The sequence below is a fragment of the Blennius ocellaris genome, assembly GCF_963422515.1.
Source record: "Blennius ocellaris genome assembly, chromosome: 20".
Taxonomy (NCBI): Eukaryota; Metazoa; Chordata; class Actinopteri; order Blenniiformes; family Blenniidae; genus Blennius; species Blennius ocellaris.
The window spans coordinates 14,580,404-14,598,668 of NC_137669.1; the positions used below are offsets into that span (position 1 = coordinate 14,580,404).

The 18,265-nt window shown below is 41.3% G+C and overlaps 3 protein-coding genes across 3 annotated transcripts; 2 read left to right on the forward strand and 1 right to left on the reverse strand.

The window, feature by feature from the left end:
• Positions 1–2,209, forward strand: LOC308144467 (calaxin-like; the record flags this gene model as incomplete). The annotated part of the gene is made up of 6 exons (XM_080515588.1): positions 1–10; positions 1,122–1,280; positions 1,493–1,597; positions 1,692–1,843; positions 1,970–2,074; positions 2,165–2,209. 6 exons carry the CDS (start codon positions 1–3, stop codon positions 2,207–2,209), a joined length of 576 nt encoding a protein of 191 aa, XP_080371714.1.
• A 119-nt stretch (positions 2,210–2,328) lies between these two features.
• rbm48 (RNA binding motif protein 48) lies at positions 2,329–4,685 on the reverse strand (the record flags this gene model as incomplete). Its single annotated transcript, XM_080515590.1, has 5 exons — positions 2,329–2,449; positions 2,560–3,113; positions 3,437–3,582; positions 3,794–3,984; positions 4,557–4,685. 5 exons carry the CDS (start codon positions 4,683–4,685, stop codon positions 2,387–2,389), a joined length of 1,083 nt encoding a protein of 360 aa, XP_080371716.1. The 3' UTR covers positions 2,329–2,386.
• Positions 4,686–4,932: 247 nt separating this feature from the next.
• Positions 4,933–17,378, forward strand: pex1 (peroxisomal biogenesis factor 1; the record flags this gene model as incomplete). The annotated part of the gene is made up of 24 exons (XM_080515597.1): positions 4,933–4,959; positions 6,678–6,821; positions 8,132–8,215; positions 8,315–8,429; positions 8,755–9,443; positions 9,568–9,687; positions 9,798–9,918; positions 10,109–10,215; positions 10,402–10,487; positions 10,583–10,715; positions 10,850–10,946; positions 11,027–11,197; positions 11,320–11,474; positions 11,577–11,763; positions 11,868–12,034; positions 12,935–13,069; positions 13,144–13,208; positions 13,374–13,516; positions 14,401–14,504; positions 14,604–14,780; positions 15,183–15,407; positions 16,317–16,535; positions 16,626–16,756; positions 17,239–17,378. The coding sequence occupies 24 exons, from the start codon at positions 4,933–4,935 to the stop codon at positions 17,318–17,320; spliced, it is 3,684 nt and encodes a 1,227-aa protein (XP_080371723.1). The 3' UTR covers positions 17,321–17,378.
• Positions 17,379–18,265: the final 887 nt, after the last annotated feature.

The window sequence follows — 18,265 nt, forward strand, 5'->3', positions numbered from 1 at the left end:
ATGGCGACAGGTAAACATTCCCCTTCTCTGCGGATACATCCGAATAGTCCCTGCTATCTCGATCTTTATCAAAGGAGACGAGATCATTCTGCCCCTCAATCCCTTAAAGCGACATCCACGAGGTTAAGGTGAAGTAGATAGGAAAGGAGGGACCATTGCACGTATAGCCTGCATCTGAAAGCCACGCGAACAAGGAGTGACGACATTTCTCTCTCAGCACCGCACCTTTAAACAGGTAGAGTAATGTGAGTAATTTTACACTACACAAGAAGAACACCTCATCACTCCAACATTTATCAACATGTATGACTTTATATTGGATATGATGTGTAAAATGTCTCATCAGGAGAATGATAGAACATAGACGAATGAGGCAGTCTTAAATTGATTTAGTGAAATGTGGATTAGCTCCGAATACTTTTAAACATAAACTATTTTATGATGATATGAACTGTAATCCATTCAGGGATGTGACAGGAGAGGAGGTGGAGCTTCAGGGTGTGAGGTAAAGATTTAAAAAAAAAAAATATTGACTATAATAGATCCAGAAAGGAGAACAGGTGAGGACTGATGTCAATTTATTTATTTATTAATTTTTTTTAATTTTAAGATACATTTTCAATAATTATTTCATTATTTCACAGTATTGTAAAGGCTTGGGTTAGGTTTTGATGAGGTGATCAGCAGCAATACCTCATTTTAGTAAAAAAATGGTTCACATTCACTGACTTGCAGCCGACGTGTTTCATAATCCCACAAAAATTTGGTGTGAATGAACAACACGCAATCACATCCTAATCCCAAAGAAATGAGAAGAAGGGAAGAATATGGACGTGGTCGTGAAAGAGAGGATGGTTATTTTTCAAGGGGAGCTTGGAGTAAATTTTGTGTCTATGGTTTGCAGACCTGTTCCAGTCCTGAAAGCTTGCAGACATGGCAGCCATGAGCAGGAGAGAGTTAAAAAACCTTGTCGAAACGATCTCCAAACAAGTGGAGCACTGTGAGTAGTTAAATCTTTTGTGGTCTTTTCTTTTCTTTTTCTTTTTTTTAGAGGAGATTGAAATCATTGTCCAGGTAAATAAACACTGCAATATACCATGTTCACTAATTATGTTTTCTAGTCAATAAAGCAGAGACGAACTGCCTCATCCGAGAGTTCAACGGACTTCTGAGGGACTCCACTGACCCTGACAGAGACGTACAGGGTCTGGACAGGGCCAAATTCAGGAGCATCTTAGTGAACACCTTTGGTATGACGGATGACCGCCTCATGGATAGAGGTATTCTTACCTGTTGTCAAATACATTTAGAACAACAAACTTTACCCTTTAGTATTGTGAAATATCAAGATTGCGAATGACATAACTTGATACCTTCTGACGGTTACAAAAACCTAATCCTGTAACAAATAATACGCATGCATTTAATATTTTTCTCTTTGAAATATATTTAGCCACAGAGATATTACAGTTACTATTTATCTGGTGTGCAGTTTTTAGGGCCTTTGACAAAGACAATGACGGCTTTGTCACTATAAAGGAGTGGATCGAGGGGCTGGCTGTTTTTCTTCGAGGATCTCTGGAAGAAAAAATTAAATGCAAGTCTTCAACTTCACTTGCTGCACTTAAGTTCACACCAAGACAAAATGACACACTATTCCAAATAATCACCTCTGTTTTTGCATCTCCTAGACTGTTTTCATGTTTACGACTTGAATGATGATGGCTACATCACCAAAGACGAAATGATTCGCATGCTGGACAGCAGCCTCATCCAACATCCCACAGAGGAGGACCCTGATGAAGGAATAAAAGACTTGGTGGAGATCACACTCAGAAAGATGGTAGGAGGTTTTGTGTCTATTCACCCAAACACGTTTAAAAATCTACGCCCAGAAGGAATAGCATAATCCTCGGCTTTGTGGATAACTTACTTTATCAACACTGCCACTGTTGCTTTCTTCCATCAGGACATTGATCATGATGGTCGTCTGTCTTATCAAGACTTTGAAAAGGCAGTGAAAGAAGAGAACCTCCTACTTGAAGCTTTTGGAACCTGCCTTCCCGACATAACGGTAATTACTTATCAGTGGCATTGAAGTAACTTCATATTAGTTGTCGTAAGACCAAATTTTTCTTACTGTGTCTATTTTTGTACTTTTCAGAATATTGCCATGTTCGAGCAGCGTGTGTTTCAGGGACATCCGTAGCCAGAAAGACATCCACACCTGTACATTTGGAGTTTCATCAACTTCAATGAAAATAAAAAATGTAAACTTCTGTTACTATTGTGGTTCAAAATGTTTAATCGACAAGACAATGTACAAATGGGAAGTCTTTTCAGTAGCAAAGAAACGCTACAAAGTCCATGATTAGGCTGGTTTTAATCAAATCCGACGACGTGGTTTGACCTTCTTCTTCACTGGCTTGACGTCTGGAACCGATTCCACCTGAAACGATAACCAACATAATATATAGTGACACACACACACACACACACACAAAAAGATTTACACTGCAGTCAAGAATGAAGGAAATTCTTCATCACCGTAATAAATACCTGCTTCAATGTGTTCCTTATCAGGCTGACAGTTGTGTTCAATGACTCGTCCTCCATATCTACTTTGGCAGGTTCCAGTAGTTTTGGTCCAATCAGAGGCTGCTTCTGTACGGAAACAGCCTCTGACACTTCACCAGTCTCTTCTGTTTTGCGTTTTCTGTTTTCCAGGTGGGTGGTCCTCGGGACAAATCGGACCGCTGAAGCCTTTATCTTGGTCACTGAGTGTTCTGTGTCTCGGTCTCTGTTAGAGGAGGCGTGTTTGGAGCTTGGTCCTCCTTGTTGTTTTGCCTCAATGATGGCATTATGTAAAGAACCCATTTTATCCTCAGTTGGCGTTACTCGATGTTGATTTTTGTGTCTGGAAAAATCACGCTCTTGAGGAGGTAATGGCAGCAGAGGAAAGCCTGAATAGGAGCTGATATTTGAAGCCTCTCCTGTGTCGTCTCTGTGTCTCGGGTTGATCCGGTCTGAAGTGGTGGTTGAGGATGATGGCGTCGCTGAAGATGATGACGTGGTTTCCTCATGTATTGTCTCCTTTCGTTCTGCTTCTCTGGCTGTGCAATATTATAATTAAAAAACAAAAACAAAAAGTTTCCTTATACTTTAAATAAAATAAAAAAATTAGCCTGAAACAAAATACTCCCTTAACGTTTAAAGAAGCCAAACTATCCATAACATGTAAAATGTGAGATTAAATTAAATCAAAAGAACCAGAGCAGAGCAAAGATGATAAAACAATACATAGATATAGAAGCATAAATGTACAGGGAAATAAAATGATCCAAACTACTAGTCTTAGTCAATAACAGTATATATTCAACTTAACTATGTTGTATATTCTTTCAGAGTGAAAATATGCTTGATGTACAAATCATACCTCTTCTCATAGCAGCTCTGAATACATAACTCTTCCGATCCTGCAGCTTCAGCCTGGTGTCCTCCACCGTCTCGTATTCAGGCACATAGCACACGTGCAGTACACCGCCATAGAAGCTCTTCTCATCCATGTGTCGTTTTGCAGCTCTGACAAATAAAGATTTGGATACATTATTTATCAGATTTTATTAATCTCTATGAGGCCTCATCACATGCATAAAACAGTAAATAGTATAGTAGCCAATCTGTGTGCACACCAATGTGTTAAAAATAAAAACAGACTTAAAGAATAAAACGCATAGTGTGTTATTGACTCAGTTTATGGAGCATGCTGAACCAGGTAAGTGATACCCTGTACCTGGCACTCGTGATTTTCTGGAACTTGACAAGGTAAACCTCCGTGAACTCCTCTGCAGGATATTCATCCAGAGGTCTGTATTCGTCCACGGTGCCATACAGAGCGCACAGCTGGATTAACTCTGTCATCACACCAATGGCTGGGACCCCCTGGACCATGAGGTAACAGGACTCTAAATTGATGGTGTACACCTGGAAATACACAAGAAAAATCTGTCTCGTTAGGTCAATGCAACTCCTGCCACTGGGGACTCTCATCTCACTCTTCACTGACATAATAGTGCCTGTAGTTCTTTTGTTTAAAAAAATACTGTGGTCATACTAATTTCCCCAATGGCTTCATAAAACTTTTATCCTTTATAAACCACATCATCTTTGTCTCAAGGCTTCAAATGGATCAGACGTTATTCATTGCATTTCTTTTTAATGATGTTTATGCGCCTTTAAGCTACAGAACTGTATCTTGCTTGATATTATTGAAGGACAATTGATATTTTATCCATTTTAGATCTTTGTTATGTTTTCAGAATACTTGACATATATTACATTCTTTTACATACGTTTGTTTCTGCTGTTTTTGACTCTGAAACACGTCGTTTTATAAGTATGAATAAAAGGTGCTATATAAATACATTCAGGCAGCAAACGCCTGGGGTTCTGTGTAGAAAAAAACACCATAACAATATGGCCTGAAAGGCTTAGTGTCACAGCTTGTTAGACTGTTTTCTCCAGCACATATTAAGACATAGAGATGCTTTTCCTACCTTAACCGCCCTCGCCTTTCTTCCCTCTCTGTATTTTGGTCTGGAAATGCAGACTTTTCGCTGTTCGTGATGATTATAAACATCTGGGACGCTCCAGCAGTCTGGATTGTTGTTACTTTTTGTCGCCATGTTTGCAGAAGTAGATTTTACTTCTACAGCTTTCAGAATAAGGGCTGGTGGAGTGTTTATTGCATCAACGACCATTGGGCCTGCACCCTTGACTATCTTATGTTGAAAACACATTTGAACTCCCGTAAACTGCTTCCGGTTCATATGAGGCTGTTAGAGCACATCGGTTATGGTGGAGGCTGCTGAATAAACTTCAGCTGGACAGCCTGACTGATATTTAAACAACTTATCGGACTATCTGGCGATCATGTTTACTAATCAGGGCATTCAGCCGGTAAGTGTTGTTTTTAACAACACTAAAAACTGCTTTCTCCACCTGCCCTCCACGCTGATATCGAATCTTTCTCTGAGTGAGGTGAGTTAGCTTCATTAATTATGTTGGTTTGTTGTTGTTGTTGTTGTTGCTGGAAGTTTTCATGTTGAAACAACATCAAAAACAAACATTGATCTCTTTGGTGAAGCATTTTCAGTTTCTGTTTTCAGTTTCTTATCTTGTCATGTATAGCTGGAGTTGCTGTGAATCGTTTCAAAGTCACCAAATAACTATAGTCTTATTTCGACAATTAATAATTCTCGTATTGAGAAGCAGAACAATAAGGATCGGGGTTGAAGTGACACTCGATAGGATCCATCACAAATCTTGATCTGGTGGCATTTTGGGAAACATTCAACTGCAACGAGGCAAGGCACATTTATTTCTAGCACCATTCAAGGCAATTCACAGGGAACTGTATTAAAACAAAGCGATAAAAAAGGCATAAAAAAGAATAAAATAAAAAGTTTCTTAAGATAAAGGTAGTAATATAAGTCCAATCTATTGTTTCGTGGACAAAGTGAGTGTGCCAGCAGTCCTCAGGTGTTCAGGATGTTTGTTCCACAGGTGAAAAGTGGAGGAACTAAAAGCGGCTTCACCTTGTTTCTCCTGACTCTACGAACATTTAGTAAACCTCTTTCTGAGGACCTCAGGTGACTGGATATTTCTTGTTCTACAAGCACATTTGAGATGCATTTAGGCTCAGGACCATTCAAAGCTTATTACACGAGCAGTACGATTTTGAAGTGGATCTTTTGACACCCAGGCAGCCAGTGCAGAGATTACAGCTCCACCTATAAACCCACCTTTACAATAATCCAGCTGACTGGAAATTGTCTGAATCTTGTTTGATCAGAAATCATTTAATTCTTGCAATATTTGAATGGTAAAAGCTGATTTTTTTTAATTGTCCTAATGTGATAGTTGAATTTCAGGTCTTGAGTCAATCCACAATTCCACCCAGGTTTCCTGCTTCATTTGTTGTCTTGAGTACAGTTTTTAAATAGATACTTCTTGTTGAAGTGCTGTGTACTTCTTACCATTTTAGTGTATAACCAGATGCAAAATATTTCATTTCTGTTGTTGTATTTGGAAACATTTTCATGCCTCTCACGTGTCTGGTTGGTTTGATCTATGACCCCAGAATTTTCCAAGTATGAAGTGTGGAGACACAACTTTCATCTTGATAATGGCTCTTAATGTGTTTTATTTAACACTCTGTTTCAGTGTTTTGTGAATGTGACACAAAATCATGCAATGCTTTTTAAACTTTCCTTTTACTGCTGGTGGGTGGTTGCCATTTTTCTTTTTGGGTTTCTGCAGCAGTTCCTTTGGAGTCACACTTGGGGGGGACAAAGGGCTATATTAGAATTGAAATAGGAGAAAATATACATTTGAATTGGAGTGCTGCCTTTCACAGTATGTTACTGTGGGTTCTTTAGCATTGTAATTAGTCTTAATTTTGACAATATCTTTAATATTTTTATATAGTTACTTCCCTTTTCAATAATTGTTTTCTAAACCATCTTTCTTTTTCTCAAGCTTGACATCATACAAAAAATGAATCCTTTGAAAAACTGTCATTGCTAGACTACTTGCTCTGCAATGAGCAGAATGTAAAGGTTTATAATTGTCAAATATCCGATTTAGTGATTGAGTCTTTGTTTTGGCCGTTTTAGAACCAAGCCTTGGAGTTGTCGTGGGGTGTTGGATCTCCTGTGTTTCTCAGCTGGACGTTGAACAGAGGCTCCTGCCAGGACAGTCACAGAGTGGAGCTGTGTCGACAACTGGGAGAGAAACTCGGCCTGAGCGATGGAGAGCAGGTAGATGTTCAAATGGGAGCTGTTCTTTGTTGCACTTGAGCTCCCGGTCAAAGATTTTGGAACAAACCCATTTTTCTTGTTTTGTTTTTTTTTAGTTGACAATTATTCCGTTTAATTTCTCAATGCACTCTGAAGTGCAAGCATAAAACGAATAAACAATTTGAGTTAAAAAAGTAATCATGGAATGATTTATAAATGAAAATGCATTCTAAACTTTTAACTCGTCAAACTTTGGCATAGATTACGGCTGAACACATTTGTAGCTTTGCGCCAACGGAAATCAAATATTCTTCAGAAATTTCATCCTTCCTCTGTTGCACAAGTTCTCATTAATGTGCGACACTTGTAGGTTGCTTTGATTTCTCTCTTCTGTCCAGTTCATTCCAAAGCAGCTCGATGGGGTTTAAGTGTGGAGACTATACTCTGGCATAGCTTGGACTAATGTTTTGGGTAATTTTCTTGCTGTAGCATGAACCCCTGAGCAACTAGGCTCATGCCAAAATCTATTTATTGCATGGCAGTGAACAATGCTATGGCAGTTGGTTTGGTTCAGTGTGCCTCTCACGCTGTACAAGCCACCGATTCTGGATCCATTAAACAGTACCAGACCGTCACGCTTCCTTCTCTATGTTTCACAACAGACGCCACACACTGTGAATCAGTCCTTTTGCAGCTTACCAAGATCCTGCATGATGAACTGAAGGTTTCACATTTTGATTGATCAGTCCTTAATACCTTCTTCTGGTCTTCAGTAGTCCAATGGTGGTGTTTCATGGCTCAGTCGAGCCTCTTTTTCTGATGTCATAGCAAAGGCTTGACATCTGCAACCGACCCTGTCAAACCTGCAGAGACTGTACTCACTCACACCTCGACTTTCTTTGTGATTTCTCTGTGGGGAAAAACTTTTTTTCTTGCCATTTTTATAGCGGCACACCACTTTCTGCAGGACAATACTATTCGGCTGAACAGAAAAGTTGGAACAGCTGTAGCAATTAGTACCACCAACTTTCAAGGCTTGATTGACCTCCATTGCTGCAGAACAGCTTTAAGTTGTTAACTCATTTCTTGTTCCCTGAAAAATGCCTTTTTGTAAAATTAGAAAATGTACATAATTTATTTCAGTTTTGAGTAATCACACCTTTATGGTCGTACACCACTTATTTGTATCATTTCAAGCTAGTCATTGGACTTGATCAACTTGAATTGCAATAAGTAAATGGAAAGTCTGTGGTTATTTAATACGTTTGAGTGGTAATGTATTAAAACAGCAGTTATTGGTACTGACAAAGTGGTTTTATTGTTTCGCTCAGGGCTTTGTAAGACCTTGTCATCAGGTTTCATCGTTGCATCAAGTGTTTGTGGAGCCCCTGTCATCAGATGACTGGGAGATCTTGGTGAGTGACTCATCCTCACACAGGTCACACTTGAATAGTGGTCAGGGTTGTAGTATTTCTCTTTAAACAAAGTCTCTCTTATGTGACTGACCCCTGTAGGAGCTCCACAGTTCTACTCTGGAAGAGCAACTGTTGAATCAGATCAGGGTGGTTTTCCAGGATGCTGTGTTTCCTGTCTGGGTGGACCAACGCACAGCCATCTACATCCGGATAAGTCAGTATTAAATAAATAATTTCTTTATAAAGGCTTCTTGCCAATTGAACAAATGGTTGTTGTCATCTCCAACACTGAGAGTGAGGAGTTCACTGAAAAAACAAAAACAAAACCTGTGATCCATTTGGCTTTAGTCCAACTATAAGATTGCTTTACTATACCAGTTTTAATCATCGTAAAATACCACAACTGTGTGGTTTCAGTAAGTTATGTCTTCCTCCTCGATTGAATTAAAGCATTTCCTCCTTTATTAATTAAATGACGTTTGTTAAATCATTACAAAGCGCTCATGCACGCTCTATAATCTTTTGTTATCTCTTTGCAGCTTCACTCTCTCCATTTGTGCTTTATGGTCGCCTCGAGCAGTTCACAGAGCTTGTGGTGTCTCCGAAGAACCGTGCCGGAATCGGCACCCTCAGTAATTCTCCCGCCAAGTCCGACCAGGAACAGGATTTTCACAGACGGCAAAACACGGATTCTTCCTCCTCCCCCTCGGGGCCGACGTCAAGAAGTAGCTCCGTCATCTCTGCCGGCCACCAATGGGGTGGCATTGCCGACCTGAAGAGTCTGCTCCGCCATGTGATATGGGGCACGTATGACACAGTTCTGGAGCCTCCACCTGTGCCGGACATACCTGGCCTTTTCACTGACTCCCTCTACAGGGTGTGTGGCGTGCCCCCTCACGCTCTCTGCACGATAAGCCACGTGGCCACCAGTGTTATCCACCTATTTCCTTGGAATAACAGTTGGAACGACGGCGTGAATGCAGGTTGCGCCCCGGTGACATACGGCCTCCTCTCCAAAGTTGTATCTCCTGAAGAATCTCGGCAAAAAGTCAAGCAGGACATGGAGGCAAGGAAGAATGTGGAAGCCACTGCTGATGGTGCTCTAGCTGAAGGAGATGAGAAAGAAAAGGAAGAGGAAACCATGGTGGTCAGGGCGGTGTGCCACGGTACTCAGGAGCTGTCTGGCAGGGAGAGAAGCAAGGGCGAGATCTACAGTGGAAGAGTGTGGGTGAGTACAATAGCTGAAGAGTACGGTACAATACATTGATTGGCACTGGCCTCTGATAAATTCCAGTGATTTTTTTTTTCTTTCCCCTTTTGTTTATTATACTGTTATAACTTTGTCTTCTCAGATTCCACGGCCGCTGGCCAGCAGGTTAAACATCCCACCACATTCAGCAGTTCGGATTAAACCAGTGAAAACAGCCGTCAAAGTAGCATCTTCCATTCGTTTGCGACCCCTAAAACCCCTGGTGAGTTCTCGACCCAACATCTGCGGGACCCCCGATTTCTCCAAACCTACATAAGATTTGATCTGTTGTTTTCCTCAATGTCTGTCTGACCGTTGACATTTTCCATTCAGCCCGAGGAGGATGATGAGGAGATCCAGATGGCTTTTCTTGGTTGGCTACACACACAGAGTCATGAACCTTTAGCCTGTCTGACAGCACGGTCTGGCACCATCCTCCTCCATGCAACTGACGGTGATTCATTTCTACACATCGGTTACGAGCTTAAGAAGTGTATTTATACATTTGTGAAATCCACAAACTGCCACGTCATGAAAAGAACAACCAAGAGGATAAATTCAGAATGCATGCATTAAAGAGATAATTCTTTCATCTCTAGCAACAATATATTGAGGTCTTCACGCCTGTCTTTTCTTATTTATAGCAAAGTTAGAGTTCACTCTGACTGTGCTGAAACCAGAACCAGAAAATGATCCTGCAGACCAACTGTTTCTGCTCGCACCGACTGTTTTCAAGAAGGAAAACATACAGGTATTGTTCTGCTTTAACCGTCAACTGCAAATTTTTTTACTCAACACTCTGACATGGTTGCATGAATACAGATTATTCCTTACTGAGTTTCCCTGCAAACTGTGGACAGAGCAATAGTTTCTTTTTTTTTTTTTATCTGAAGTCTCTGAGGTGTTGTTTACAGTTGTCATTTGGCGCCACCTTCAGGTTGACAGGAAGCTGGTAGCACAACCGGGTTCCAAAGCTGGAGCAGAACCAGTGAAACCGGAGCTTCCCTCCCTCTGTGACCTCGGGTAAGTCGGCAGCCTTTTCACCACGTTCACTTTCAAACAAGGGTGATTATTATTTAATTCTATTGTTCTCACTTTATTGTGTTTCTTTTCTCTAGCGGGGTCGATGAACTCAGTGGAATTGGGTTTGAATTCATCTCCCACAGCCTCTTGGGTAGTCCGCTCTCACAAGTGCTTGGCATCACTGGACGGGGCCTTCGAGGTGGAGCACTTCTCATCACTGGTGCTAAGGTGTCTCTTCAGATATTACTTTTCACTGCTTCTCACCACTCGGCTTTGTCCACATTTCATGAAGCATAGAAAATGTCAAAACACTGACGTTAAATATCCTGTAAGCATTTTTTTGCTTTTTCTTATCCTTACAGGGTAGTGGAAAGAGCAGTTTGTCTCGAGCCCTCTGCAGAAAAGCAAGAGAAGATCTAGATGCACATGTGGAGGTGGTCGACTGCAAAAATCTCCAAGGTAAAAAAAAAAAAATTATAAAAGAAAAGCTGTAATTGAACTGAATTTTAATTTTAGTAAATGTATATATTTTTTTTTAGGCAAAAGGGCTGATGCTGTAAGAAAGATCCTGCAGAATGTTTTTGAACAGGCAGAGTGGATGCATCCCTCGGTCGTTCTGCTCGATGACCTGGATCTGTTGGCACGAGCGCCGATCTCACCTGAGCATGAGCACGGCCCCGAGGCACTGCTGCACCTGCACATTGCGCAGAGTAAGCCATACAGTATTTTTGCGCGCGTGGGAGAAAGGTCTGTGACGGAGTATGTTGATTGATGGGATCAATAATCATTTCGAGCACCGGTGCTAAATAATTCAGGCCGTTTGTGACTGCAGGTTTGAAGGATGTGGTGTACGAGGTAGTTCTTCACTCCAGCCTTGTGTGCCTGATCATCACCAGCCAGAGTGAACACTCGCTCCACTCACTGCTCACTGAGGTGAAGGGTTCCCACTTTATCCAGGGATTTGTAAACATCGAGCCACCAGATCGGGTTAGAACTCGCACTACGCTTGTGCACGGAAATACACTCTGACAAAAGCCCCCCCCCCAAAAAAAAGAGGATAAAGACAACAGCCTGTGTTATTGTTTGCAGGACCAGAGAGCTGACATCATGCGGCATCTGATCCTCAGGAAGTCCAGTTTCTCTGAGGAGGCTTTACAGACTCTTGACCTCGGGGCTGTTGCCAGGGAGACGGAGGGTTACACACCTCTAGATCTAGCATTGTTGTTGGAGCGTGCCACCCATGCAAACGCCATACAGAAAATAAACGGTGACAAAGGTACATAAACTCCAGTGAAATGATCAAATCCAACCTGACGTTTTTGTTCTTTGCATTTCCTGTCATCATTATGTGACCTGCGTGTGCACCCCTGTATCTTTCAGACGCGTGTCTGACATGGAGTGACTTTGCAGAGGCTTTTAAGGGATTCACACCTCCCTCTATGTGGGGTGTGGACCTCCACACGCCGAGTGGATTTGGGCTGGAGCGGGTGGGGGGGCTGACAGAGGTGCGACAGCAGTTGATGGACACGATCCTGCTTCCAGCGAAGGTCAGTTGACTAATTAAGATTTCACACTTTTTTGGTCAGATGGAAGCACCACTTTGCTATGCTTGGAGTGATAAAAATAATCAAATTAAAACCATGCAGTGCATGCAGCGACAATATATTCGTCAATTTTGAGTTAAACACTGTAATTACTATCGATTGTTACGAAGATGAGCTAATAAAAGTGTCAGCTAAAGTAGTAGTTACGTGATGAATACAGACTGAATGAAAATGAACAATGATTCAATCAACTTATTTATTTATTTATTTCAGGAACATTTGCAGCGAATTCCAGCACTTAAATCTAAAATTGAATTACACGTTGCTCACTGTTGTTTATGCATGTATAAGCTCATTCATATTCATGCAGAAGAAGCGAATAACTGGCTTGACATGAACATATTTGACAGATTTTACTTTTCTTTTTTTAATTTGTCTTTGAACTAATCCAATCAACAGACAGCGACTGTGTCTGTGTTGCAACGTCATTTAATCACTTGATTTAATTTTTGATACTTGTTCTTCACATGTGGTTTATAATAGCACTTAGAATTGATTAGAGGCGGAACAAATCAGGATTTCTTGGGTTGATTTGATCTGATATTATTTTAGGATTCTTACTGCCACTTGTCCTCAATCTGTCCTGTTGCTTTCTTTTTTCAGAAACCTGAGTCAATTTCCAATAAGTTGGATGGTTCATTTTTAACCTACGTGTTTAAATTATCATTGCCGATCTTGCACATGAAGAATGCACAAATTAGACAATCATCCACCACTGCTTGATTTTAAATCTTACACAATGGAAGAGACTACGTAGTAACTTTACACACATAATTGTCAAAGCATACTGTTCAGCAAATTGTATTGCACAGTAGTCGATTGACAATGTCTGTTAACTTGCAGTATCCCATCCTGTTTGCGAGTCTTCCTATCCGCCATCGCTCAGGAATCCTGCTGTACGGAGCTCCTGGTACTGGGAAAACACTGCTGGCCAGAGCTGTCGCCAAAGAGAGTGGGATGAACTTCATCAGCATCAAGGTAGCGCAAGTGACGACCGTGCCCTCGTCTATCTGAGCGACAATGTATTCCAATAAAGGTTTGTTCCTCTGCAGGGTCCAGAACTCCTCAGTAAGTACATTGGAGCCAGTGAACAGGCAGTGCGGGATGTTTTCCAAAGGTTGGTCAAAATTTTAACTCCTCCCAACACTTCTGCCTCTCTCTTATCACTCTCCTTGTTTGGTGGAAGTGGTAACATCAACTATTTAAAGGAATTCTAATAAGCCCCAATAACATGCGAAGTGATTTTCTTCCTTTTGAATGCTTCATCGTCTCTTTGCTGCAGGGCACAAGCTGCCAAGCCGTGCATCCTGTTCTTCGACGAGTTTGACTCTCTGGCTCCCAGGAGAGGCCACGACAGCACGGGGGTAACCGACCGTGTGGTCAACCAGCTCCTCACCCAGCTGGACGGCGTGGAGGGGCTGCAGGGTAAGCTCATGCATACACTATGCTCGCACCCATGTGTGCGGTTCAACGGCAGCCCATTTTAACAGCGAACAGATCCTATTGGGATATGTATTAGGTGGCTGAGGTGCGGCAGTCATGTTTATGTAACAGCTGTTCGAGGTTTTTGTGGGCCACAGTGACTTCCAGGAGTCAAACTGGTTGTTTCGAAACCTCATGGTGACTGTAAAACTCGAGGACGAGGTCGAGAAAATGCCTCCGTTTCAGACGAGCCCCTCAGTCACTTCCTGACATAGACCAGCAACAAATATAACATCAGGCTTCAATATCTTGTTTAGTTTAGTTATGTACGTATGTAGGGAAGACGGTCGGGATGTAGTGAACAAGATGCTGAGGGTGGGGAAAAATAAATCAACAATTTATTGAATTTTTCAGCCTTAGAGGTGTTTATTATGGATTTCCTTCGTCAGTAGAGCAATGCTACGCCACCCTGTTCTCTTTGCACTATGATGAGCTGAACCATGTTTTTCTGTTGGGTGTTGGGGCTTCACTGTGTAGAAATGTGTGTGTCCTCAGAGTTTGACGCTGGGCTGAAATAATTCTCATAAAGGTGGGAAGCTTTTTCTGTGGTCAACTGCAGCCTGAGTTGATGGTCTCTCCCTGAAGGGAAGATTAGTAATATTACTTGTGCAACACTTGAAAAGTCTCCTCTGGGGAATTATATCAGGAGATCCTTGTAGCAAATAACCAAACGTTTCATTGGAAAAAACTCAATATACAGATTTGGCAATTTTTTTAGTGAAGAGTGAAAGCGTCCATGTTTATTGAGAATTCTTATATGAATGCCATAGCTGGAGGCCATCTTTAATAGGTTTGAATGAAAACTAATTGCAAAATCTTCTTTGCAGGTGTGTATGTGCTTGCAGCCACGAGTCGGCCGGACCTCATTGACCCAGCACTGCTGAGGCCTGGACGTCTGGACAAATCCCTCTACTGCCCCCCTCCCAATCAGGTCTGCTCATTGAAAAGGTTCCACTAACGTCACCACTCATGGCTAATTACAAACATGCAGTTGGTTTATCTGCAGCCACTCTGTTTCCTCATGTTGCAGGAGGCTCGTGTGGAGATCCTGAAAGCTCTGAGCTTGGGCGTCCCCCTGGCTCCCGATGTGGACCTGGAGCAGGTAGCAGCGGCGACGGACCAGTTCACCGGGGCCGACCTGAAGGCTCTCCTCTACAACGCACAGCTGGAGGCGATTCACAACAGTTTGGGCTCCACCACACCGCATGTATGTCGACTGTACTTAAAAGACAGGCGCGGTGAGCTTATTGTTATGAATTGCCCCGGGCTAATAAAACGGGGAGGCTGGGAACTGTTGGCCAGTCCATTTAGAAATTATTTATAGTTCACATCGACGCGGCCAAGCAGTTTCCGCCCCTGAAGGTCAATTCACACAGATGTTTCATTTGCATCTCAGCATGTGTGAGTAGCTCCACTAGTAAATCCATTATCTGTCCACAATTTAAGTCAAATTACCTACAACCACGCTGACAAGAATATGTCTGAAACAGTTACACAGCAAGAGTCACCTGAAGCAGAAATGGCTTTAACTTTTTCTCTCTACATTTTCTGCGCGCCACAAATCATTCTTTGCATGAACTGTGGCGTTGTGTTCTCTCGTGGTGATTAGGAGTTGGCCTGTGGCTCAGAGAGCGACATGAGCCTGTCCTCCATGATCTTCCCAACCAACGGCAGCGGCTCGGACGAGTCGGTGGGAGAACTGGAGCAGTCGATGGTCCTGCTGGAGCACAGCGAGCTCCAAGCAGAAGACGAACAGCAGCATCCCAACCTGTGGAGGCTCTACTTCGGAAGCTCCTATGAGACAGAGTCGGGAAATTCGCCTGTTTTAGGACTGGTAAGCTCACTAGCAAGTTGTTTACATGCAACTTGTTTCATTTCCATTCAGATATGCCCATGTGGCACATAAAGTGTTAAAATAAAAAAAAAGTGTTCATGAGAAGGCTTGTTCAAATAAAAAGGTACCTGATAAATAAACAGAATCCAGCGTCACTTGCCTTGTTGTGTTTCATGACCGGAACATTTAATAAAGCAACATGAGCTGATCTTAAAGTGCCGTTTGCAACTTATTCTGTCCAATATTCAGAAATGGATGAAGGTGCTGATCCATAAAGCGATTTAAAAACAGTTAAAAGAAGATGTAACGTACTGTAAGTTTATCTAATGTAGCTCTATTGCTTGGTTCTAATGTTAAAGATGATGTATGACATTTTTTATTCGCCATGTTTTTGCATGTACAGTGAAAACAATGATGGGCCTGATATAGAACCTTGAGGAACACCAGTATATTGTAGATCTATTGGGACACTGTTGAGAGCTATTATCTTGTCTTAAAGAGCTGTGTGTCTTTAAGGTAAGGATGAAAGCATTTTGACACATTTCCAGATAAGCCTATACATTTTTTCAGGCAATCTAAACCATGATGGTCGACCGCAGCACTTGAGTCTAAAAATATGAGGACAAAAACATTTATCTTCAGCATTTGTTGCCAACTATTTTCAGCATTGCTGCTTCAGTACTTTGAACTAATCAAAAACAATCGAATTCCGCCCCCCCCCCCAAAACGAAATTGAATTTCGAGACTCATTTATCTGTGTTGTAACAACTTTTTAAAGAATTTATTAAAAAAACTGGGAGCATTGATCATTTTTATATTGTCTGTCAATGTGGGTGTTTCTTTCTATATAGTATAGTATTAAAATGGAAAAAATTAATCTATATTCTCTGTGTCGTCTTCCTTCACTAGAACTCGCGGTGTGTCTCGGGACCAAACTCTGGGAATCACGACTGCACCGCAGCAGCAGCAACAGCAGCAGCAGCAGCAGCAGCTCGCGACCTGACCAGCTCCGCTCCTCCCGCTTACATGCCTTCCATCCAGAGGGGCTTTGAGGAGCTCAGCCCAGAGCAGCTGGAGCGCCTCCAAGAAGATGTTAATACCATCAAGAAGAACCATAAAGGAATCAATGTATGTGACGACCACAGAAATTCAGCTGTCGACCTTTAACTGCGTTTTGAGGATATATCCTGTACTATTATATTGTGTTTGTTTCTGTAGAAAGAGACTGCCTCGCTGCATTCAGCCTCCAGTCAGCCGAGCCTGCTGCTGTGTCAGGCTCATCTAAATGCTGCCATGGCTGCAACCAGACCATCCGTCAGCCAAGCGAGCTGGAAAACCTACACGAGACTGTGAGTATCGGGACGTCTAACCAGCCTACAGCCTCCGCAAGAGTCACAACAATACAAATTACACAGGAGTGATAGATTAGACCACAGTAAAACAATCATTTGTTCTACAGAAGTCTGTTCTCAAAAATATGTCTTTAATGGCTTCGATTTATCAAGTTTATAATGAGCCGATTAAAGTCTCACCAAGAGGAGGAAATTAAGAACTTTTGAAAAATTGGTGTCTCAAAGTTGCTGCCAAGTAGAAGCTGCAGCAGAATAGGAATCAATATAGTAATCCCTCTCACAGTTATTGTAAGTTGCATTATTGTTGTGTGAACTGAAGCAGAGAAATTGAACAGTCTGTTATATATATATATAAAATCCCTAAATCTTTTCATTGTCCAAGAATTGAACAATATGTAGATGTGGTTGAACCTTTGAATCAAACTGTTTTTGATGAAAATAATGTTTTGTTTTGTTTTGTTTGTTTGTTTTTTTTTAAGGTATGAAAGCTTCGGTGGTTTTGGAGAAAGGAAATCTCAACCTGTCCCTTTTAAACCTGGACAACTTGCCACTTTGGCTTGATCAAACACATCAATCGCACACATCTGAGTACATTTGGTGTGTATTTACAGAATTTGTTGGCAGCACAAATGAACATTGAATGTTTGTATAATTAATTTTAAAGTGTTTTATTGACTTGATCATCAATAACACATTTAAAGACACTGTAATTATTGTATATATGTATAATACCAGAAAATAAATGGTCTAATTGCTATAATTTAAAATGTTTCCTATGGTTATTGGGACAGTAAAGGCACACTGACAGAAGGACAGAAAGATAACGGTGTTGGAGTAGAGTCGATAAACTGGAACAATACACAAGAAGAGATGAGTTAGTTATCACCGGACAAGACTAAACACTGAGTTTCTGCAAATAAAGAATAAACTGGAGGAACTGTGGAACGAGGGATCAGTGAGACATAAACAATCAAAATTCACACACTGACAAATTCAGAGAAGGTGAAACCTGCTGTCATCTTAATATTCGTCAGCAGAAAGTACAGCCAGCCCTTTATTACACAAGCTAAGGTTGTGAAATGCAACAATGTATTGATTAATAAAAATGGGGACATTGCAAGAAAGTAAAAAACCCCAAAACAAAACACATTTTATTCTCCTGGATTTAAGCGCAAAAGTCTGAATTGTCGAGCAAAAGACCTTAAAGAACTTGATAAATTCAAAAGATGATAAAGAAAGTACATATAACTGGTTTCATTCTTCTTTTTTCTGCACCCTTTCATTCAATAAAAGCACTTCAGTTACTATCATGCTTAAGAAACTGAACAAATGGCTTTATTACGCTCTCACAACTCTATATATTTCTACATGATCTCTAAAGCTAGTAAAACTCTTCATGGTGTCTTTGCCACTGCTGAATTTCCCTCTACTGGCTCGGTGGAGTTATGCTGAAGAACAAATCTTTTTCATGGCAGGCACTTTGACTTGTCACAGCAGGAAACTTGC